This window comes from Rhincodon typus, chromosome 3 (genome assembly GCF_021869965.1).
Source record: "Rhincodon typus isolate 14 chromosome 3, sRhiTyp1.1, whole genome shotgun sequence".
Classification (NCBI taxonomy): domain Eukaryota; kingdom Metazoa; phylum Chordata; class Chondrichthyes; order Orectolobiformes; family Rhincodontidae; genus Rhincodon; species Rhincodon typus.
The window spans coordinates 45934535-45959345 of NC_063334.1; the positions used below are offsets into that span (position 1 = coordinate 45934535).

Below are 24811 nucleotides of genomic sequence, written 5' to 3' on the forward strand. Positions count from 1 at the left end.
TGGAGAAGATTCTTAGGGACAGGATTTCCTCACATTTGGAAAAATATTAGCTTATTAGCAATAGGCAGCATGGCTCTATGTGAGGAAGGTAGTGTCTCACAAACTTGATTGACTTTCTAAGGTTTTGGAGTAGATTTGTATTGATTGAGTTTTTTGAGAAAGTGACAAAGATCATAGAATCATAGAATCCCTACAATCTGGAAACAGGCCCTTCAGCCTGACAGTCCACACCGAACTTCAGAGCATCCCACCCAGACCCATCCCCCTTTAAACCCTCCTAATCTACATATCCCTGAACACTACGGGCAATTTAGCATGGCCAATCCACCTAGCCTGCACATCTTTGGACTGTGGGAGGAAACCAGAGCACCCGGAGGAAACCCACTAAGACACGGGGAGAATGTGCAAACTCCACACAGACAGTCGCCCGAGGGTGGAATCGAACCCAGGTTCCTGGTGCTGTGAGGCAGCGGTGCTAACCACTGTGCCACCATGCCGATGATTGATGAGGGCAGGATGGTACATGTTGTCTATATGGACTTTAATAAACAAGTTCCTCATGGCAGGCTGATACAAAAGGTGAAGTCCACATAGGGGGTTCCTTGATGAGTTAGTAAGATGAATACAGAACTGGCTTAGTCATCAAAGACAGACAGTAGTGGTGAAAGGGCTTTATCTGACTGGAAATCTGTGCCCAGTGGCGTTCTGCATGCATCAGTACTGTGACCTCTTTGTTTGTAATATACATAAGTGATTTGGAGGAGGATATAAGTGGCCTGATTAGTATGTTAGTAAATGACACAAAGATTGGGAGCTGCAGACAGTGAAGATTGCCAGAGGATACAGCAGGATATGTATAGGCTGAAGACTTGTGCAGAGAAACGGCAGACGGCATTTAATCCAGATAAATTTGCGGTCATGCATTTTGAAAGATCTAATGTAGGAGCGAAGTGTACAGTAAACGGCAGGACGGTTTGTGGTATCAACAGACAGAGAGGTCTAGGCTTACAGATCCACCGTTCCCTGAAAATAGCAACACAAATGGGTAACGCAGTCAAGAAGGTATAATGGCATGCTTGCCTTAATCAGTCAGGGCATAGGATATAGAAATTGGCAAGACATGTTATAGCTGTATAGAACTTTAGTCAGGCCACGTTTGAATATCGTGTACAGTCTGATTGCCACACTACCAGAAGGATGTGGAGGCTTTGAAGAGGGCTCAGAAATGGTTTACTGGGATGTTGCCTGGTTTGGAGGGTATTAGCTAATGAGGAGAAATTGGACAAACTTGGTTTGTTTTCACTTGAATGTTGGAGGATGAGGGGACAACCTGATAGAAGTTTACAAAATTATGCAACGAATGGATAGAATGGATCATTCAAGTCTTTTTCCCAGACTTACTGGAGGGCACAGATTTAAAGTGAAAGGTGGAAAAGTTTAAAGATTATGTGACAGGCAAGTTTTTTTTGTTACACAGAGGGTGGTAAGTACCTGGAATGCACTCCTAGCGGAGGTTTGGAGGTGGATATAATAGCGACGTTTAAGGAGCATCTTGACAAGATATATGAACAGGCAGGGAATAGAAGAATACGTACCATTGAGAGGCGAAAGGTTTTTAGTTTAAAAAGGCAACATGTATCAGTGCAGTGTTGGTGAGCCAAATGGCCTACTCCTGTGCTATCATAGAATCCTTATAGTATGGAAACAGGCCATTCAGCCCATCAAGTCCACACTGACTCTTCGAAGAGCATCCCACATCCCCACCCCATTCCCATAACCCTGCATTTCCCATGATTAGTCCACCTAGCCTACACATCCATGGACACTATGGGGCAATTTAGCATGGCCAATTCACCTGACCTGCACATCTTTGAACTGTGAGAGGAAACCAGAGCGTCCAACAGAAACCCCATGCAGACACAAGGAGAACACGCAAACTCCACATAGACAGTCATCGAAGACTGAAAGCAAACCTTGGTCCTAGGCATTGTGAGGCAACAGTGCTAACCACAATGCCACCGTGCTACCCTTGCCTGCAATATGGAGAACTTGTCTTTTCTACTCAATTTTTTTTTATTTGTTAGAGTGTTCAGAATCCCAAATCAGTTTTTTTTAAAATTGTTTGGTCGTACAGATCTTAAACATTCCTAAAAAGGAATGCAATGCAATGTCAAAATTTTTCATGTTGTACTCATCAGGACTGAAAGCAATGAAAACCAACTTCCAAAAGGAGGCAGCAATTTATACAGCATAAGAAAAAGTGCTGATTGATTGGACTATGATGTGAAACAAGATGCAGAAAGGACTGTTAACTGTCAATCTTAACTGACTTTCAATGCAGGCAAACTGACTCTTATTGGTATTGCCATGGGGAGGAAGCAGGTGTGAACTTACCAAAAGGGGTGCTTGATCTGATGCAGCAATGCTTATGATATCACTCATAACAAGAAACTGGACAGAAATATTGCAGTAATGATGAATCTAAGGTGTTTACTTCAACTAACTATTATGCACAAACATTACATTAGCACAGACACTTTGCTGTCTGAGGAATGTCAGGCTATTAGGTTACAACAGAGGAGCTTAATTAACATCATAAGATCATTAGACCATTAAAACTGGGCACAGGAGTAGATTGTGCAGATCCTTGAACCTGCTCCCAATATTCAACAGATTCATGGCTGATCTTTCATAGCATCCCTACAGTGTGGAAACAGGCCCTTTGGCCCAACAAGTCCACACCAACCCTCAGAGCAACCGACCCAGACCCATCATCCTATAATCCACCTAATCTACACATCCCTGAACACTATGGGCAATTTAGCATGGCCAATCCACCTAACCTGAACATTTTTAGACAGTGGGAGGAAGCCGGAGCACCCAGAGGAAACCCATCCAGTCACGACAGACAGTCATCCAAGGGTGGAATCGAACCCGGGTCCCTGGCGCTGTGAGGCAGCAGTGCTAACCGCTGAGCTACCGTGCTGCCCCAAGAGACCAGGGCTTGTCCAGGAGTTGAACCCAGGATCTCTCGCATGTCAGCAACGTACAACACCCTATGACATTCTTCACGTCCCCTTTCCTACCCTTTCCCCGTAACCCCCGATATCCCTACTGATCAAGAATCTATTTATCAAAGCCTTAAATATACAAAGAACTCTGCCCCCACAGCTCTCTCTGGCAACAGTTCCAAAGGCTCACAACAAATTCGCAATCCCTCCTTGTCTGTCTTAAAATGGTCACCCTTTTATTCTGAGTCTATGCCCTCTGGTTCCAAGCTCTCACATGAGGGAAACATTTTTTTTCAGCATTTACCCTGACAAGCCCTTGAAGAAACCTATATGTTTTAATGAGATGACCTCTCATTCTTTTAAATTCCAATGAATAAAGTCTAAACCTGTTTAATCTTTGTTCATAAGACAATCCCTCCACAATGGGAATCATCCTAGTGACTCTTCTCTGAATTGCCTCCAATGAATTTTTTTTTAATTCATTCATGGGATGGGGGCGTCGCTGGCCAGGCAGCATTTGTTGCCCATCCCTAATTGCCAGAGGGCAGTTAAGAGTCAACCATATTTGTTGTGGATCTGGAGTCACATGTAGGCCAGACCAGGTAAGGATGGCAGTCTCCTTCCCTAAAGAACATTAGTGAACCAGATGGGTTTTTCCTGACAATTGACAACGGGTTCATGGTCATCATTACAGTCTTAACTCCAGCTATTTACTGAATTGAAATTCCACCATCTGCCATGGCAGGATTCGAACCCAGGTTCCCAGAACATTATCTGGGTCTCTGGATTAACAGTCCAGCGATAATACCTCTAGGCCATTACCTCCCCAATCTTAACTAACTTTCAATGCAGGCAAACTAACTTTTATTGGTATTTCCGTGGGGAGGATAAGGAGACCGAAGCTGCTCACAATACTCCAGACGTGGTCTCACCTGTACCTTTTAAACAGTTGCAATAAGACTTCCCAATTCTTATAGGCTAAACTCCTTGATATAACAGCCAACATTCCGTTTGGCCTTTCTGATTAGCTGCTGCATTTGTGTGCTAGCTTTCAGGACTTTTTTTGCACAAGTACCACCAAGTCCCTTTATGTTGCAGTTTTTCCTCCATTTAAAAAGTATACTTTTCTTTTGTTCTCCCCTACAAAATAAACAACCTCAAACTTTCCCCCCTTGTATTCCATTTGCTGCTTTTTTGCCCATTGACTTAACCAGTGAAATTCTCTCTATAAACGGTCTGCATCCGCCTTTCAACTTGCCTTTCCACCAAATCTTTGTGTTATCTGCAAATTTGGCTATACTACATATGCTTCCTTCCTTCAAGTCAATAATACATTATATATATATACACACACACACACATAGGAACAGTACTGGGACCATTAATGTTTACTTTTTGTGTACTTTCAATTGATTGAGGTGCAGTGTAGTACGAGATCTTTATATCTTCAGGCAATGTCCCCGCTAAGTAACTTTTCTGCATCATGGACCTCTGAAGCCTATATGCATCAGCATCTTCTGGAAATGGAAGCCAATGCCTTGGCATACCTATCAGTGTGCCCAGAACCTCCTGGTGGCAGCATGGCCATGTGACTCCACAGCTTAGAGGGAACACTATCCCCAGGTCATATTTTCTGACTATTTTCATATCAATGTTCATACCGTAGGTTGAAGAGGCTACACTTGGACATTTGGGCGCCTTATCAACATTCTTCTTTTGGCATCAAAAACATTTTACTTTATTTATCAACATGTAAACCACATTAATGTTTTAATATCTATGTGATAAATTTTCTCAACTGACAATCAAAGAAGCAGGCTACTGTAGAAACTTGACCCTACCTAAAAATTTACATTCTTTTGTAATAACACGGTGTAGAGCTGGATGAACACAGCAGGCCAAGCAGCATCAGAGGAACATGAAAGCTGACGTTTCAGGTCGAGACCCTTCTTCAGAAATGGGGGAGGGGAAGGGGATTCTGAAATAAATAGGTAGAGAGGGGGAGGCGGATAGAAGATGGATAAAGGAGAAGATGGGTGGAGAGGAGACAGACAGGTCAAAGAGGCGGGGTTGGAGCAGTGAAGGTGAATGTAGGTGGGGAGTTAGGGAGGGGATAGGTCGGTGCAGGGAGGACGGACAGGTCAAAGAGGTGGGATGAGGTTAGTGGGTAGGAGATGGGGGTGGGGCTTGAGGTGGGAGGAATGGTTAGGGAGGTGGGGACTAGCTGGGCTGGTTTTGGGATGCGGTTGGTGGAGGGGAGATTTTGAAGCCTGTGAAGTCCACATTGATACCCTTGGGCTGCAGGGTTCCCAAGCGAAATATGAGATGCTGTTCCTGCAGCTTTCGAGTGGCGTCATTGTGGCAATGCAGGAGGCCCAGGATGGACATGTCGTCCAAGGAGTGGGAGGGGGAGTTGAAACGGTTCGCGACTGGGAGGTGTAGTTGTTTGTTGCGAACTGAGCGTAAGTGTTCCGCAAAGCGGTCCCCAAGCCTCCGCTTGGTTTCCCCAATGTAGAGGAGACCACAACGGGAACAGCGGATACAGTATACCGCATTAGCAGATGTGCAGGTGAACATCTGTTTGATGTGGAAGGTCTTCTTAGGGCCTGGGATGGGGTGAGGGGGAAGGTGTAGGGACAGGTGTAGCACTTGCTTTGGTTGCAGGGAAACGCGCCGGGGGTGGTGGGGCTGGAGGGGAGTGTGGAACGGACAAGGGAGTCACGGAGAGAGTCGTCCCTCCGGAAAGCAGATAAGGGTGGGGAGGGAAAAATGTCTTTAGTAGTGGAGTCGGATTGCAGATGGCGGAAATGTTGGAGGATGATGCGTAGGATTCGGAGGTTGGTGGGGTGGTACGTGAGGACGAGGGGTATTCTGTTTTGGTTGTTATTGCAGGTAGGGGGTGTGAGGGATGAGTTGCGGGAAACACGGGAGACACGGTCGAGGGCATTTTCGACCACTGTGGAGGGGAAGTTGCGGTCCTTGAAAAACGAGGACATCTGGGATGTCTGGGGGTGGAATGCCTCATCTCGGGAGCAGATGCGGCGGAGGCAAAGAAATTGGGAATAGGGGATGGCCTTTTTGCAGGAAGGTGGGTGAGAGGAGGTGTATTCTAGGTAGTTGTGGGAGTCGGTAGGTTTGAAATGAATATCGGTTTCCAGGTGGATGCCAGATATGGAGACAGAGAGGTCCAGGAAGGAGAGAGAGGTATCAGAGATGGTCCAGGTGAACTTAAGGTTGGGGTGGAAGGTGTTAGTGAAGTGGATGAACTGTTCGAGCTCCTTGTGGGAGCACGAGGCGGCGCCGATACAGTCATCAATGTAACGGAGGAAGAGGTGGGGGATAGAGCCAGTGTAGTTTTGGAAGAGGGATTGTTCCACGTATCCTACAAAGAGGCAGGCATAGCTTGGGCCCATGCGGGTATCCATACATTCTTTTGTGTTGCCTTTTTTAGTTTATACTGTTGTTATGGCAAGTTGAATATTTTGCACTTAATCTATATGGGGAAATTCTGTTGTCAGGATCAATTTATTTTAGTCGGTTGTAACAAGCTACAAGCATAATTCAATATCAGATTCTGAAGCATCATAAACCCGAAGTGAATGTCGAATTAGCTCCACCAGAGATTGTGACTTGTCTTTAACAAATTCATTATAGCTGTACGGTATCAGTGAAATTATAAAACAGAATTCATGTAAAGGCACTTGATTTTTCACATTCTTGGTGATTGAAGCTGCGGTAAATAATTGGGTGAAAGCCAAATCATTATACAACTCAAAAAAAAGGAATTATATAATTTTACCGAACTGTGTTAAGAAAAGTTTACTGGAATTATATCAGAAAAGTCTACGTACCACAAAATTCTCTACTCAAAGTCAATTAACATCCACTGACAGTGAGAGAGATACAGTATAGTTTTCAAGCTTCTGAACTGAATAAAAACACTATCATCCTGAGTCTTCTGTCCATTTTTCAAATCAGTTGGACTGACCTTGCCTAGTTCCACTCTTAATTGTCTGATCACAGCAACTGCATCCCCACTAATGGCCTCCCTTCCTGTCACTGGACAGTTACTTCTGCAAAACCCAAAGATCCAGCCTTGATCGCCTTGTCCAGTGCATACCGCCTGTAGGTGAAATCATCAATAAACATGAGGCTAACTCTCACTTCCAGGCAGATGGCACTGAACACTTTTCTCTTCATCATCATTTGTACTATTCTCTAGCCCACTCAGTCTGAGAGAAATAGAAAAGCAGACATGTAGACAAATTTCAGAGAAGCGTAAAACTAAAAGGGGATTTCAACTTCCCCAACTTAACTGGGTTCACCATAGTGTGAAATGTTTAGGAAGAGTGGAATTCTTGAAATGCATCCAGGAGACTTTTTAAGCCATACATGGAAGGCACCACGACAGAGGTGTCCCTGGATTTAATTCTAGGTCATGAAGCCATGCAAGAGATTGAAGTATCAGTGGAGGAGTATTTTGCAGACAGCGATCATACCTCTGTTCGTTTCAAGAATGTTATGGAAAAGGGCAAAGATGAGCCTGAAATCAAAGTTCTAAACTAGGGAAAGGCCAGTTTTAAGAAGATCAGGTATGATTTGGCCAGAGTGGACTGGGAACTGATTCTTCTAATTAAATCTGTGTCAGAGCAGTGGATCACATTCAAAAAGGAAATAGGAAGAATACAAGGTCATGAAAGAATAATGGCAGGTAAAATAATAGAAAGTCCTATGTTAATTTACAAGTACCTCAAGGATAAAAAGGATATCTGGGGAAAGGATAGGGCCCATAAAAGACAACTGCTAATTTGTACGTGGAGCCACAGGTTGATATTCTAAATGAATACTTTGCCTTGGTAATCACTAGTGAGAGAGGTGATATGGGTTAAGAAATCAGGGTGATATACTTAAAGAAGTTAGCATATATAGAGGAGGTTTTGAGTGATCTGGCAGGCTTAAAAGTAAATAAATCTCCAGAACAGAATGAAATGCATCCCATTGTTGAGTGAGGCAAGAGAAAGAAGTAATAGGAGCACTGGCAATAATTTTCAATTCCTCCATGGCTACAAAAGAAGTTTCAGATGACTGGAAGACAGCAATTGTGGTGTGTCATTATTTAAGAAGGGAGCAAGAGATAAACTAGAAAACTACAGGAAGTCAGTCTAACCTCAGTGGTGAGGAAACTATTGGAAGAAATCCTGAGGGACAAAATTAATTTGCAATTGGAGAGGCACATGAAGGTGTGATATGGGAGACTGGAATGTATCTTCCCCTAGTTCTTTTCCTCAATCTCTCTCCTCTGACCTCCACCAACCCCATTCACCACTGCACCCACTGTTCAGTCATGCCAGGCATTTCCAATTTTTGGCCCACACGCTGGTCTTTGGCAGCTCACCCTTCCATGTTTAATGGGATGGCTTTGGGACCAAATCAAGTTGAGCCATTTGTTTCAGCCTCCCCTAACTTTATTGGCTGAAACATAGCATTTAAGTGCAAGGAGGTTATGATGTATAAAAAGTTGGTTAGACTACTGCTAGAGTATCATATGCAGTCCTAGAATTCACAATATAGGAGGGATGTGATTGCACTGGTGAGGATGCAGAGACTTCTAGTTATAGAGATGTGATAGACTAGGGTTGACTTTATTGAAGCATGGGAGTCTGAGGGGGACATGGTTGAGATGTACAAAATAGTGAGGACACAGATAGGGTAGATGGGAAGAAATTTTTCCCTTGATGGAAGTATCACTGACTGGCGGAATAGATTTAAGGTCAGGCCAGAAGGTTTGGAAGAGATGGAAGACAGCAGTTGTGGTGTGTCATTATTTAAGAAGGGAGCAAGAGATAAACCAGAAAAAAAAAAATCATAGAATCATTGAATCCCTACAGTGTGGAAACAGGCTCTTCAGCCCAACAAGTCCACACTCAACCTCAGAGCATCCCACCCAGACCCATCCCCCTATAACCCACCTAAACTATGCCTCCCTGAACACTACGGGCAATTTAGCATGGCCAATCCACCTAACCTGCACATCTTTGGACTGTGGGAGGTAACCGGAGCACCCAGAGGAAACCCACACAGACATGGGGAGAACGTGCAAACTCCACACAGACAGTCGCCCGAGGCTGGAATCGAACCCGGGTCCCTGGCGCTGTGAGGCAGCAGTGCTAACCACTGTGCCACTGTGCCACCCCTAAACTACAGGAAGTCAGCCTAACCTCAGTGGTGAGGAAACTATTGGAAGAAATCCTGAAGTGCGAATCTGGAACTCACTGCCTGTAAGAGTGTCAGAGGCATAAACCCATATAACATTGAAGATGATATGCTCTTGCGATGCCTATGCATAGAAGATTATGGGCCTAGTGATCGAAATGGAATTAGAAAAGTCAGGTGGTTATATTTTGGCTGGTGCAGACTTGATGGGCCAAAGGGCCTTTCTCTCCACTCTAAATCTCTATGACAGTGATGATATCATGAGTAGCACTCTTAGAGATATACTGATCTTGAGACATAACACAGCAGGCTGGACAATTCCACAGTGAAAACTGTACATTGTGTGAACAAATTATTTTCATTTTCATTTCATCACTTGAAGTTGCCTGCAAACACAAGGATGTTTAATTTCTCCACTTCCATTTCTTGCTTTAGGTTTTCCAGCATTCTTTTCCTGTCCATTGTTGCTACATTCCAGATTCCTAATCATTTAGGAGTACCCAGCTTGTATGGAATTGCCCCAGATAATGACCAGGGAGACCTCATTGCCTCCCTGGCCAAGTGTGATCTCATTTATTATGTGTCAAGGCTTCCCATCTAAGCTGTTTATTTGTGCTGATGCCATCCTGAGCCATTTTCTTGGCTATTTTCCGTCATGGCTCACCATTGCCTTCCAGTGTGGTGCTGGTTTAGTTGCCAACAACTTGGCCTGTGTGATAGGACTACAGTGACACCAGTAGCAAATCTGACCTATCACATGTATTTTCCAAAAATTCTACTGACAGAAATCACCACAGAAGAATATTCATCAATATTTATGTTAACTCAATATTTAAGTCAATGCATTATTTTTCTCAAAACTAATCAAATTTAAGACTCCATATTCAGCCAAATTTGATTACTGTAACCTTGTAAGGATCACTGCCTGAGATCACACATCTGATAATATGTATCATTCCCAGCATTTCAAAAGTACATTAGCGAGGACTCTGAGCATATTCAGGCTGATTCACAGATTTAGCGCTCTTCAAGCTAAGAAAATTGAGAGAAAATTTCTTTGAAGAAAAAAAAAGATCCAGCTGGGAAATAAAAAGAAAATTCAACATTCATGATGTCAATTAAAGCAGGTTATTAAACTAGGACTGAGAACAAAAAACAAAATCTACTGGACATAGAACTCAAAATTGTGAAACCCACAAGAAGATTAGCAGATCACACTTTTTTCTATTTCTCAACACCTCGAGTAGTATATATCTGGAATAGAATCCCAGCCAAACCATTTGGGTGGGTTAACTTTTCCATAAAGAAGGTGGATTGTTCTCAGAATGGGAACAAGATGAAAGATTAATAAAGTGTGGGACAGAGTACAACAATCATGTGCTCTTTTTCCAATCTTTCTAATATCAGATCACACATCAGATCTGACATTGTCTATTCAAAAATCATTAACAATTTTTGTTCAAAAATGTACATACTAACTATTTCATTTTACAGGTAAAACACAAAAAAGTCACTTCAATCTCAGTGCACGTAACCCGTAACTATACAACATCCAGCACATCATCACATCATAGTGCACTATTTTCATAAAACACCCATGTCAGACTGCTTCACACTACTACTCAAATACCAAATAATGAAGGAATAAAACTGCAAGATAATGACAATTACTTCAAGCCACCTTTCTGAGATCAGGGGTTGGGGGATAGTGAAGGAAGATGCAAGTAGTATAAGCTACACATGAATACATAACAGTGAGTTCAAAGCAATGTTTCCACACAGATTACAATACATTGTGCAAAATGTGCACTAGTTGACTGGATAGGATAAAGTGGAACTGAAATTCCATATCCTACCTGAATATGGTACCTCCGGGTCTTGTGGTAACTGCCCTGGGTCAGCAAAGGATGCTCTCACTAATGAGGTGATGCAGCACAATGACACCATGTAATAAACTAAAAAAGAAGATTACTTCTTTCAAAATTGTTTTGATTACTTTTTGAATTTTTATATATTAGACATTTAGAGCTTGTAAATCACTCGTTACATTAACATCTCACTAAAGTAACTCCAGAGGCCAAGTCACCCTTCATGTACACATGGAGAGTCCTTGACACTGATCCACCTCTCTCACAGCCAGCTCTCAGAGTGACCAGGATGTCTGACACTCCTGTTCTTTATTTAATTTATTTTTTCATATATATAGTTCTTGTTAGTCTCTGAGCTGAAGGTATTCTGAATCCCCTGTTTACATTTTTTTTGTTATCCCCACACTATGCTGCACAGCAGTCGTGCTTACTTTTTCCTCACAGCACCTGTTTTGTGTATGTAAGGGCAGGGACTCAGTGAAAATACCATGTGCAAAAAATTTATTTAATACTCCCGCCACCAGGAAAACACCCATGTAGCCGGGGAACCAGTGACAAGCAAAAGGAGAAAGCTTGGCAATCAACAGTCAATCATCATTGACTGCTGCATTCTCTGCCTCCACTAGAGTCCACCTGCCAAGGTGCACATGCTCTCAAGACAATCCTGCTCTTATCTGTTCTCCAGGGTTCCCTGTTTGGGGCTGTTATTCTGATCCAATCAGAGAACTTTGATTTGATTTAGTTTATTGTCACATGTATTTAGTACGAATATAGGGAAAGTGTTTGTAGTGTCACCACTCTCTGACACCATCTTAAAACACAGAAAATAAACCAAAACACAGAATATAAAGCCAGGAAAATAAAACAATAAAGTTCATCTTATAGTCTTATCTCAATAAAGTCATTTGAACAGCTCCACCTTCTAACTCAGTCCTCAGCTTAGCTCACGCTCCTCCTTCCCAATGCCACAAGTCCCTGCTCCTAACGCGCTACGCCACGCTGCCACTGAAAGAAAGAGTCACTACTCTCTGACGCTATCCCACCTCCACCCACACCACCATGAGTTCACACCAGGCCAACCTCGCCAATGCTGCCACCACTGGTACTGCAGGGGGCTGCACTCGGACCAACTTGCCGCCATCGCCGCCTTTGCCGTCAGGTGCCTGGGTCTAGCCTGCAAAATTGGAGCAGGGGATTAAGCCTGGTCCTTGCTCATCGGGAGACTTCGGGCTGCAGTGGAGCCATGTCCACCTCTTCCTCACATTACTGCTGCCACCACTGGATTAATTCTCCTCATGTCAGAACATAGAACACTACAGCACAGGAATGGGCCATTAGGCCTGTGATGTTGTGCTGAACATGACATCAAATTAACTAATTCCCTTCTCCCTGTCCTTGGTCCATGTCCCTCCATTCCTTGCATATTCACCTGCTTATCTGAAAGTCTCTTAAATGGCCCTATGGTATCTGCCTCCACCACCACCACCACTGGCAGCACATTCCAGACTCCTAACACTCTATAAAAAACATGCCCCTCACATCTCATTTCAACTTACCCCTCTCACTTAAATGCATGCCCCCTAGTTTTAGGCATTTCAACTCTGGGTAAAACATTCCGACCGTCGATCCTATCTATGCATCTCAATTTTATAGACTTCCCTCAAGCCTCCTCTCAGACTCCGCCGTTCCAGAGAAAGTAATCTGAGTTTTTCTAGCTTCTCTTTATATCTCGTACCCTCCTAATCCAGGCATTATCCTAGTAAGCCTCTTCTGCACCCTATTCAAAGCTTCCACATCCTTTGTGTAATGTAGCAACCAGAATTGAACACAATACTGTAAATGCGGCCTAACCAAAGTCTATGTCATTCTATGATATTCTACCTCATATCCTAGGAGGTCCACTTGGCTGACCTCGTTACAATCACGACATTTCTCCCCCTCTGAGTTTGAGGACATAGGCCTGTTCTTCTTTTTGTAGCCCCTCCTGGGGTGTTTTGGCACCAGGTCAAGTTCCTCCAACTCTGCATCTACTATGGATGGCGTATAATGCACAGTAGCTTGCCCCTTGCGCCTGGAGCATCTCAGAAGAAATTCACTCTGTTTTTCAGGCGGCAAAGGCATTGAGGCAGTGACATCTGATGTGTCCATCTCAGACTCAGAGTTATCTTTAATACTTGACCGACAGGGAGAGCACACGGGTTCCAGAACAGTCGGAAAGGCTGCCGAGGAGCCAGGCAGGTGTTGTGCCCACATAATTTGAGAGTTTCAGCTTTCATACGGTCCGTCTGCATGTTCAGGACCATTACACATGCCCAAACTTTATACTTCACCAGACGTGACCTCGCATCGACCATGCCTCTTACCCATGTAGGGCCATTCCTGTGGTTCCTGCACCAAATTTCATCTCCTGAAGCAAACTGTCTATCTCACTTGTGTCCAGAATTGGTGTTCCCGATGCCATTTCACATCCCTCCACCCAGGACTGAAGGCTTACTACAGGCCTCCCAACAGCCAGCAGGAGATAGAAGAACAGATATGTAGGCAGATTTTGGCAAGATGTCAAAGTAACAGGGTTGTTGTCATGGGTGATTTTAACTTCTCATTTATTGACTTGGACTCACTCAGTGCTTGGGACGTGGATGGGGCAGGGTTCGTAAGGAGCATCCAGAAGGGCTTCTTGAAACAGTATGTAGATAGTCCAACTAGGAGTGGGGCTGTATTAGAACTTGTATTGGGCAATGAGCCTGGCCAGGTGGTCGACGTCTCAGTAGGGGAGCAGCTCGGGAACAGTAATGACAATTCAGCAAGCTTTAAAGGTACTGATGGATAAAGATAAGTGTCGGTGTCAGATGAAAGTGCTAAATGTGGGGGGGGAAGGCTAATTACAACAATATTAGGTGGAAACTGAAGAATGTAGATTGGAGGCAGATGTTTGAGGGCAAATCAACATCTGGTATATAGGAGGCTTTCACGTGTAAGTTGATAGGAACTCAGGACTGGCACATTCCGGTAAGGATGAAAGATAAGTATGGCAAGTTTACGGAACCTTGGATAATGAGAGATAGTGTGAGCCTAGTCAAAAAGAAAAAAGAAGCATTTGTCAAGGCTGGGAAGCTGGGAACACATGAAGCTAGGGTGGAATACAAGGAAAGTCAAAAGAAACTTAAGCAAAAAGTCAGGAGGGCTAAAAGCTGCCATCTTTGTGTTTAAATCCTCCATGCAAGGGATTGGGCATTTTTCCAGCTACAAAAAGCAGTTTACCATTTGTTTAAAATCCCCACAAAGGCAAACCGACTCATCGAGGTTCATGATCAGTGTTGCCCATTCCGCAAACTGTACTGGATCAATGATTCCTTCACTTTCCAGCCTTCTGATTACTGCCTCTACTTTCGTCCGTAAGGCAAATGGCACTAGACAGGCCTTGCAGAATCGTGGAATTGCTTCCTGGTCAACATACAAGGTGACCTTGGCTGCTTTGGTAGACCATAGATCTTCCTGAAAAATGTTTGGATATTTAACTATGACTTTACTCAAGCAGCCATTTTCTACTCAAAAAATGTTGAGCCAATCTAGATGAAACTTTCTCAACCAATTTGGATTCATCAAGCTCGGGCCCGAGCCTTTTACTACAATCAGTGGTAACTGAACCAGCTGCTTCTCATAGAGACTGGAACCTAAGTTGTACCCTTAATCTGTAAAGGTTCCCTGGTAGAAGTCTAGCCAAGGTCTTGTGCATACCCAAGGGTTGGAGTCCAGAACGAATTTTGATAAAGGCAGGCTCTGTGATCACTGAAATTGCCACACCAGTATCCATTATAACCAGGTGCCCATTTAACCAGATGTTCATTTTGATTGGTTCTGATTTGGATGTTGCTAAGCATTTTAACTGTTCAAAACCAGATGTAGGTGGACTTTCCACGGTGTGCATTCTCATGGATACCGGCATATGAAGTCTCTTTCTCAATTTAGGTCTAGTGGCACTCTTTTACTGTCTACAGTCTGCATACCGGCAACTACTACAGTAGCTTGCTGGCTCAGATCCTAAAGAAAATTTTAATCTTTTGGCCAAAGCTTGTCTTTGCTTTGGGGTTTTGCTGTGGGCTGATCTAGAGCCCCTCTGTTCAGGATATATCCTGACTGAGGCTATGCAATAGTCTTCATTCAAGTAGTGTTCTCCAAGCTCAGTCAGACAGAAGGGAGCCCACTTCCATCAGAATACCCTGCAACTCATATGTTCCATTTGCGGCGTATTTCAATGGTAAAGCCAGTTGTAGTGTCTGTTTGAAGGGCTTTAGCTAGTCGGCACTTTTGCTTGGTTACAACATTACTCCCACATACCAAATGGTCTCTCAGCATCTCATTAAGGGTTAAACCAAAGTCACATGCCTCCGCTGGTCATCTTAACCCAATCAAAAATCCCAATACGGATTTCCCTGCTTCTCCAATTGCTAAGTAAAACCGATAGTACCTCAGAATTACAGGAAGATTGGAGTCGTAATATTCCTTAGCTAAATCCATCAACTCTTGAAAGGATTCAATATCTGGTGCCTAAGGGAAAGTTAGATTCCTAATAACCGAAAAAGCTGTAGTTCCACAAACTGTCAGGGGAATTAGTTATTGCTTTTCATCTGTCCCATTGTCATTCGCCCAGAACAAATAACGTATTTTTTCCATATTCTGTGCCCAGTCTTCGATGGCAGGATCAAACAAGGCAAGATTCCCAAATAATAACATGATGCCAGAAATGCTTTCCCCAACTCAAAGACATCTGTTGCAAGTGAATTTCTTCAGGAGCGTGCTTTTCTCTCATCACAAATGAAATAACTCCACAGAGGCTGGTATCCAATCACCAATTCACCCTTTACTTATAAGTGGAGAATCCTTGACACTGATCCAGCTTCCTCAGAGCCAGCTCTCAGAGTGAACAAGATGCCTGACACTCCTGTTCTTATCCATCAGCCAGGGCTCAGAAAATGGACCAGATTAACAGCCCCAAACAGGGAACCCATATTTTATGAGATCCACCTGGCTGTCCTTGTTACAATCATTGTACTCATTTATTGGCAACTATAAATGGTTCCTGAGGAGATGATGTTAGAACAGGGCTATGAAAACCCTAATATAGATACAGTTGATTATCATTTTATTTCAGGAGGATGTAAATATTTTGGAGTCAGTTCAGAAAATGTTTACGAGACAATTATCTGGAATTGGAAGGTGTTAGTGTTAGGTTTGTCTCATGGGGAACGTTTGGATATGCTAGACATGTATCTACATAAGCTTACAAGAGTAAGGAGTATCTTCATCAAAATGTACAAGATTCTGAGGATTCTTGACAAGGCGTCACAGAGCTCTAAAGCAAGGGCCCTTCAGTCCATCAAATGGGGGAGGCAATGGCCTAGTGGTATCATCATTGGACTGTTAAACCAGAGACCCAGAGGACCCGGGTTGAAATCCCACCATGGCAGATGGTGGAATTTGAATTCATAAAATACCTGGAATTAAGAATCTAATGACGACCATGAATCCATTGCCAATTGTCGGAAAGACCCATCTAGTTCACTAATGTCCTTTAGGGAAGGAAACTACCATCCTTACCTTGTCTGGCCTACATGTGACTCCAGACCCACAGCAATGTGGCTGACTCTGAATTGCCCTCTGGGCAATCACGGATGGGCAATAAATGCTGCCTAGCCAGCCGTGCCCTCATCTCATTAATGAATAAAGCAAAAAAAACTCTGTGCTGATAAAAAACAATCAACTAACCAGCCTAATCCCACTTTCCAGCACTTGGCCCATAGTCTTGAATGCCTCGTCGTCAAAAGATGTTTCCCTTGTGGGAGAATCTAAAAGTTAAGGTCACGATTTAACCCCACCTTCAGAACAGAGATTTTTTTCTCTCAAGGGGCACTGAATCTTTGAAACTCTCTTCCTGAAAAGGTGATAGAAACAGAATCCTTGAATATTTTTAAAGTAAAGGTAGACCTTTAATCTATTCATTGAAAAAAGTCTTTGCGTTATTTGGGAACGAGGATTTGAGATTATAATCAGGTTAGATCTTATTTTACCGAATGATTGGAATGGGCATTGAGGTGGGATGACCTGTTCCTAATCCATACGTACATTTTATACATTTCTACTTCTTTCTGTGTCTTTATTTAAAAGTGTGCACGAGTTTGACAATTGACTCAAGCAACTATATGGCCTTGGGGTCATCAACAGTGACAAGTACAATGTTGAGACCATAAATGCTGCCCCATAGCTTCGGCATAATGAGGGCAGAGCAGGACAGGAGAACTGTGCAGTTGGTCTGAGTTTGCAGAGATCAAAAATGAAGCAATTAAAACAAAGTAAATGGTTGCTCCAAAGTATTCATTTTAATGCAGTTCATGTGTCATATTTCTTGCAAAATAATTAGAAAAAACAAGAGATTAAGAGCTTTTATCCTCTTGAAAAGCTTTTAAAACGACCTTTGGAGAGTGAAGGAGGGCAAGCCAGGAGCACCACCAAGCATATCTAAAAATGAAGTGAAGCTACTGTTGTATGCCAAATAGCATAGCCAACAAGTGATAGACAGAGATACAGAATCCCACAATCAAAAGACCATATCTAAATTCTGGCTAGCAACTCTTGGTGCTGGACATTGAAGCCTCCTACTCATAGTACATTCTGTGTCTTTGCCACTCTCAGCACTTCCTCCAAGTGGTGTTCAACATGAAGAGTACTGATTCGTCAGCCAAGGGAGGATGGTATAGGGTAATCAGGTTTTCTTTGCTTGTGTTAGACCTGATGCTATGAGATTTCATGGTGTCTAGAAGGTTGAGGACTTCCATGGCAACTCCATCCTGACTGCAAACTGCCACAATGTCTGCTGGATCTGTCCTACCAGTGGGACAGGACTTACCCAGGAACAGCCACAGTGGTGTCTGGAACATTATCTGGAAGGTATGATTTCATGAGTGTGACTATGTCAGGCTGTCATTTGACAGTTCTCCCAATTTTGATATACCTAACAGATGTTGATAAAGAGGATTTTACTAAGTTAACAAGTCTGGGATTGTTGTTACTGTTGTTGGTGCTTAGGTCAGTATTGGGTGGTCCATCTGGCTTCATCCCTTTTCAACTTTTCTATTCTGAAGAATCATGTTTTAGACAGCACCCAGTGGTGCATGTCACAAATAATTAAAAAGGGAACAAAAATGTACAGAGAAAAAAACTTGTAAAATTAAATTAAAATATCACTTCTTGCAGTAATGATACATTCCAGTCCCTGCAGTGTACACCTATCATGGAAAGCCTGTTTCACATACTCTCTCATCATGGACAGCCAAACACAGACATCACCTTGGAAAAGGCGTCGGCAGTCGGGTGCCATGACACCCACACACAACCTACTGCATCGACCTGTTAATGACTATGTTCATTGATCATCGAATCCCCACAGTGTGGAAAAAGGCCCTTTGGCCCAACAAGTCCACAACAAACCTCAGAGCATTCCACCCAGACCCATTCCCCTGTAACCCACCTAATCTACATATCCCTGGACACTATGGGCAATTTAGCATGGTCAATCCACCTAGCTTGCACATCTTTGGACTGTGGGAGGAAACCGGAGCACCTGGAGGAAACCCACACAGACACAGGGAGAATGTGCAAACTCCACACAGACAGGCGCCCGAGATGGGATCGAACCTGCGTCCCTGGTGTTGTGAGGCAGTAGTGCTAACCACTGAGCCACCGTGCCACCCCAAAAATTTGGCCTACTGATCTGTAAGAGTCAAACACATTGCTATGGGTCTGGAATCACATGTCAGAAGGCATGTTTCCTTACTAAAGGACATTAGTGAACCAGGTGTGCTTTTATGGGCACAATTACTGAAACAAGCTTTCAATCTTAAATTACAAATTTAAATTCCATCAGCTGGCATTTGAATTCAATTCTCCAGAGTATTCCTCCAGGTCTTCAGATTATTAGTTCAGCGATATCACTATTGTGATACCATCTCCTAAAGTATTTGTATATTACACCCTCCTTTCATACAAAAATAGTTGTGAACGTATGACCTCTCGATTGCAAGACTTACTAAAGTAGAAGGAAATCACATAGTAACTTTTGTCTGTGAGTTGGTGATGAAACTGCAACAGTACTGGATGTCCAGTTAAACAGTGGTGAAAGAAAGCAATTCTACTCACGCACTATCACAGCAGCTGGAATGTGTTGCTCTTCGTAGTGAGGGAAGAGGATAAGTTTGGGAACGTAGAGTGTGTTATAAAGCCAAACAAAGGTGATGATGCTGACACAACACCAGCCCTGTGGGTCGTAGACTAAGTGAATTTGAAGCCCCATCACTGAAAGTTTGTTCACTGGCTGGTAGCTGGAATTTAATCAATCACGTCTGCGTGTCCTGCTCAGACAGAAAAATAACATAAAAATAACCATAACATTTACTAAATAGTCCATAAATAAAATAGATTTCATTTGACTGCACAGTTTCATTATTCAGCATTAAATATCTCTCATCCAAATCCAGTTCTGGTCGCCCTATTATAGGAAGGATATAATTAAGCTGGAGGGGGTTCAGAAGAGATTTACCAGAATGTTGTCAGGAATGGACGATTTGAGTTATAAGGAGAGGCTGGATAGACTGGGAATTTTTTTTCACTGGAGCATAGGAGGTTGAGGGGTGACCTTATAGAGGTTTATCTATACCCTTTATGATTTTATAAGCTAAATGGCAGGTATCTTCCCGAGGGTGGAGGATTTCAAGAATAGGGGTAATATTTTTAAGGTGAGAGGAGAAGGATTTAAGACAGACATGAGGGGCAATTTCTTTACACAGAGAGTGGGTTGTGTGTGGAAAGAAATTCCAGAGGAAGTGGTAGATATGTGTACAGTCACAATGTTTAAAAGACATTTAGGTAAGTACATGAATAAGAAATGTTTGGAGGGATATGAACCATATGCAGACAGGTGGGACTAATTTATTTTGGAATCATGGTCAGCATGGACTGATTGGACAGTATGACTCTATGGCCCTTCCAACAAAGGCACAAACAGCAGACATTATAATATCTAAAATTTTTTTTTTAAATCAGTGTATACTAAAGAAAAGAAGAGAGAATATTGCAATTAGCAAAAATATACAGGCAATTATTGGGGTAAGAATTAACAGGATGTACTGGAAAGCCTGTCAATACGGAGAATGAAGAGGTCCACATGGTCCCATTCAATATCACCAAGGTTCACCTTCGGTGGGCTTCATCTCCACTTTCCCACCCACTCCTAGATCCCTCAATTCTCCAAGAGATGAAACATCTCTATATCTCATCAATAATCCTCTAGGGCTGCAGAATTTCAAAGATTCTTTTGTTATGAGATTTCTATTTAATCCTGCCTCATTGCATAAAACTAGATGTAAAATCGCTTTATCTCCAGTTGGTTCCACAGCATTTTAGTGCATGGAAACTGATCTTCACCTCAAGTACACACCAGGACTCTTCAGCACCAGTGCCTGGAAAGTGAACAAGAGTATGAACCCAGGCTGAAGACACCCAGGAACACCAAATCCAACAAATCTACTTCTACCATGCGACCAACATGAAAAACTAAGAACAAAGATGGTACAGTGCAGGATCAGGCCTTTTGGCCCACCAAGACTGCACCAACACATGATGCCTTTCTAAACTAAAAACCTTTTGCCTCTATGTGATCCGTATGCCACTATTCCCTGCCTATTCATATATCTTTCCAGATGTCTCTGAAACATTTCTGTTGTACCCACCTCCACCGCTTCCTCTGGCAACACATTCCAAGCATTTACTACCCTCTCTCTCATCTTGTTTAAACTTACCTCTTTTACCTTAAACCTGTGTCCCCTAGTAATTGACATTTCTATCCTGGGAAAAAGACTCCAACTACCCATTCCAGCCAGGATGCTCACAATTTTGTAAACTTCTAACAGCTTCTCCCTCATCCTTCGACATTCAAGTGAAAACAAACCAAGTTTGTCCACTCTCTCCTCATAGCTCAAACCCTCCAAACCAGGCAACATCTTGGTAAACTATTTCTGCACCTCTCCTCTTGCAGTTTGGTGACCAGAACTATACACAATATCTCGAATGCGCACAAAGTAAAGTTCTATACTGCTGCAACATGAGAGATGCCAATTTTTATACTCTATGCCCTGACTAATAAAAGGCAAGCATACCATGATTTCTTGAACACCATTGTGTTGCCACTTTCAGCAAACTGTGGACTCTATATCTTGATGCTACTAAGAATTCTGCCATTTACTGTACACTTCTCTTCTGTGTTAGATCTTCCAAAATGCATCACCTTGCATTGGTCTGGATTAAACTCCATCTGCTATTTCTCTGCCCTAGTCACCAGCATATCTATATCCTCTGGGAATCCTGCTCACTATCCGAAGCTCCTCCAATCTTTGTGTCATCTGCAAACTTACTTATCAGGCCATCTACAATCTCTTCCAAATCATTTTATCTATCTATATATTACAAACAGTTCTCAGAACTAATCCCTTTGGAACGCCACTGGTCACAGACTTCCAGTCAGAAAAAGACCTTTCCACCCTAGTCTCTGTCTTCAATGACTAAACCAGGTCTGTAACCATCTTACAAACTCATCACTGATCCCATGAGACATCACCTTTTGTATCAGCTTGCCAATGTGGGCGAGGTGTTGGGAGGCGGGGTGCTGGAAAGGCTTTGCTAAAGTTCATATAGATAACATTCACTGCTCTGCCCTTTTCAATCATCTTTCTGATCTCCTCAAAAAACTCAAATTTGAGAGATGCAACCTTCCCCACACTAAACCATGCTGCCTATCACTAATAAGTCCATATGTTTTCCAAATGTGAGGAAATCCTATCCCTAAGAATCTTCACCAATAATTTCCCTATCACTGACGTTAGGCTCACCAGCCTGTAATTTCGCAGATTATCCCTTTTGCTCTTCTTAAACAAAGGAACAATGTTGGCTATTTTCCAACTTTGTACATTTTGACTGTGCAATTTAAAAGTTAAAATGGTGACTGCAAACATTAACATTTCTTTAAATGATAATTTCACCAATCCATCTTTTCACCAATCTATTATGAGGGGGCATAGTTTTAAAGTGAGTGGAGGTAGATATAGGAGAGACGTCAGAGGCAGGTTCTTTACTCAGAGAGTGGTAGGGGCATGGAATGCATTGCCGGAGAGGAGTGGAGTCAGCCTCATTAGGGGCATTTAAGCGGCGATTAGATAGGCACATGGATGATAGTATAAGGTAGGGGTGGAGGTGAGATAGACCTTAGGTTTAGGGTAAAAGTTCAGCACAACATCGTGGGCCGAAGGGCCTGTACTGTGCTGTACTGTTCTATGATCTATGTCTCAGTTCTCATGTCTCAAACAAGCAGTTATGAAGGAATGAGATAACAAGGTGTAGAGCTGGATGAACACAGCAGGCCAAGCAGCATCAGAAGAGCAGGAAAGCTGACGTTTTGGACCTAGACCTTTCTTCAGAAATGGGGGAAGGGAAGGGGGTTCTGAAATAAATAGGGAGAGAGCGGGAGGTGGATAGAAGATGGATAAAGGAGAAAATAGGTGGAGAGGAGACAGACAGGTCAAAGAGGCGGTGATGGAGCCAGTAAAGCTGAGTGTAGGTGGGGAGTTAGGGAGGGAATAGGTCAGTCTAGGGAGGACGGACAGGTCAAGGGGGCAGGATGAGGCTAGTAGGTAGGAGATGGGGGTGGGGCTTGAGGTGGAAGGAGGGGATAGGTGGGAGGAAGGACAGGTTAGGGAGGCAGGGACAAGCTGGGCTGGTTTTGGGAGGGGAGATTTTGAAGCTTGTGAAGTCCACATTGATACCGTTGGGCTGCAGGGTACCCAAGCGGAATATGAGGTGCTGTTCCTGCAACCTTCGGGTGGCATCATTGTGGCACTGCAGGAGGCCCAGGATGGACATGTCGTCTGAGGAATGGGAGGGGGAGTTGAAATGGTTCACAACTGGGAGGTGCGGTTGTTTAGTGTGAACCGAGCATAGGTGTTCCGCAAAGCGGTCCCCAAGCCTCCGCTTGGCTTCCCCGTTGTGGCCTCCTCTACATCGGGAACAGCGGATACAGTATACCACATTAGCAGATGTGCAGGTGAACATCTGCTTGATGTGGAAGGTCTTCTTGGGGCCTGGGATGGGGGTTGAGGGGGGAGGTGTAAGGGCAGGTGTAGCACTTCCTGTGGTTGCAGGGAAAAGTGCCGGGTGTAGTGGGGCTGGAGGGGAGTGTGGAGCGGACAAGGGAGTCACGGAGAGAGTCGTCCCTCCGGAAAGCAGATAAGGATGGGGAGGGAAAAATGTCTTTGGTAGTGGAGGAGTCGGAATGCAGATGGCGGAAGTGTCGGAGGATGATGCGTTAGATCCGGAGGTTGGTGGGGTGGTACGTGAGGATGAGGGGGATTCTGTTTTGGTTGTTATTGCAGGGAAGGGGTGTGAGGGATGAGGTGTGGGAAATGCGGGAGACACGTTCGAGGGCGTTCTCGACCACTGAGGTGGTGGTGGTGGGGGGGGGTGGGGAAGTTACGGAACTTGAAAAATGAGGACATCTGTGATGTTCGGGAGTGGAATGCCTCATCCTGGGAGTAGATACGGTGGAGACAAAGGAATTGGGAATAGAGGATGGCATTTTTGCAGGAAGGTGGGTGGGAGGAGGTGTATTCTAGGTAGCTGTGGTAGTCGGTGGGCTTGAAATGGATATCGGTTTCCAGGTGGTTGCCAGAGATGGAAACAGAGAGGTCCAGGAAGGAGAGAGAGGTATCAGAGATGTTCCTGGTGAACTTCAGGTTGGGGTGGAAGGTGTTGGTGAAGCGGATGAACTGTTCGAGCTCCTCATGGGAGCACGAGGCAGCGCCGATGCAGTCATCGATGTAACGGAGGAAGAGGTGGGGTTTAGGGCCAGTGTAGCTACGGAAGAGGGATTGTTCCACGTAACCTACAAAGAGGCAGGCATAGCTTGGGCCCATGCGGGTACCCATGGCCACCCCCTTTGTCTGTAGGAAGTGGGAGGAATTGAAAGAGAAGTTGTTAAGGGTGAGGACGAGTTCGGCTAAGCAGACGAGGGTGTCAGTGGGGGGGAACTGGTCGAGCCTGCGGGACAGGAAGAAGCGGAGGGCCTTTAGGCCATCTGCATGGGGAATGCAAGTGTATAGGGACTGGACATCCATGGTAAAGATGAGGTGTTGGGGACCAGGGAATTGGAAGTTTTGGAGGAGGTGGAGGGCATGGGTGGTATCACGGACGTAGGTGGGGAGTTGCTGGACCAAGGGGGAGAAAATGGAGTCGAGATGAGTTCGGTGGGGCAGGAGCAGGCGGAGACAATGGGTCGACCAGGGCAGTCAAGTTTGTGGATTTTGGGAAGGAGATAGAAGCGTGCGGTGCGGGGTTAGGGATCGATGAGGTTGGAGGCTGTGGGTGGGAGGTCACCTGAAGTGATGAGGTTGTGGATGGTTTGGGAGATGTTGTTTTGGTGGTAGGAATCTCTTTTAGAAAAACTCAAGAAATACCTGAGTACAGTGAAAATAAGACATTCACTAAATCAAGAATGACAAGTGACTTTCAGGGATATCAGGTCCTCTACTGCTCTAGAAGCCCCTACCCCTATCCCTCATAAGCATCTGGACACTTTTCCATTTCACTCTTTCACAGGATGACAAGGTCACCATTTGTTGC

The 24811-nt window shown here is 43.9% G+C and overlaps 1 protein-coding gene across 4 annotated transcripts in view; it reads right to left on the bottom strand.

The window, feature by feature from the left end:
- Positions 1 to 24811, bottom strand: part of zdhhc21 (zinc finger DHHC-type palmitoyltransferase 21) — a 118613-nt gene that overhangs the window by 77213 nt on the left and 16589 nt on the right. For 3 of the 4 annotated variants that reach the window (XM_048595377.1, XM_048595376.1, XM_048595375.1), the window contains 2 exons: positions 19286 to 19497; positions 11081 to 11179 (listed from right to left, as the gene is read on the bottom strand). In XM_048595377.1, the coding sequence (XP_048451334.1) occupies positions 11081 to 11179; positions 19286 to 19439 (253 nt within the window). In that variant the 5' untranslated portion in view covers positions 19440 to 19497. The remainder of the gene's footprint in view (positions 1 to 11080; positions 11180 to 19285; positions 19498 to 24811) is intronic. The other variant, XM_048595378.1, reaches the window with a different exon arrangement.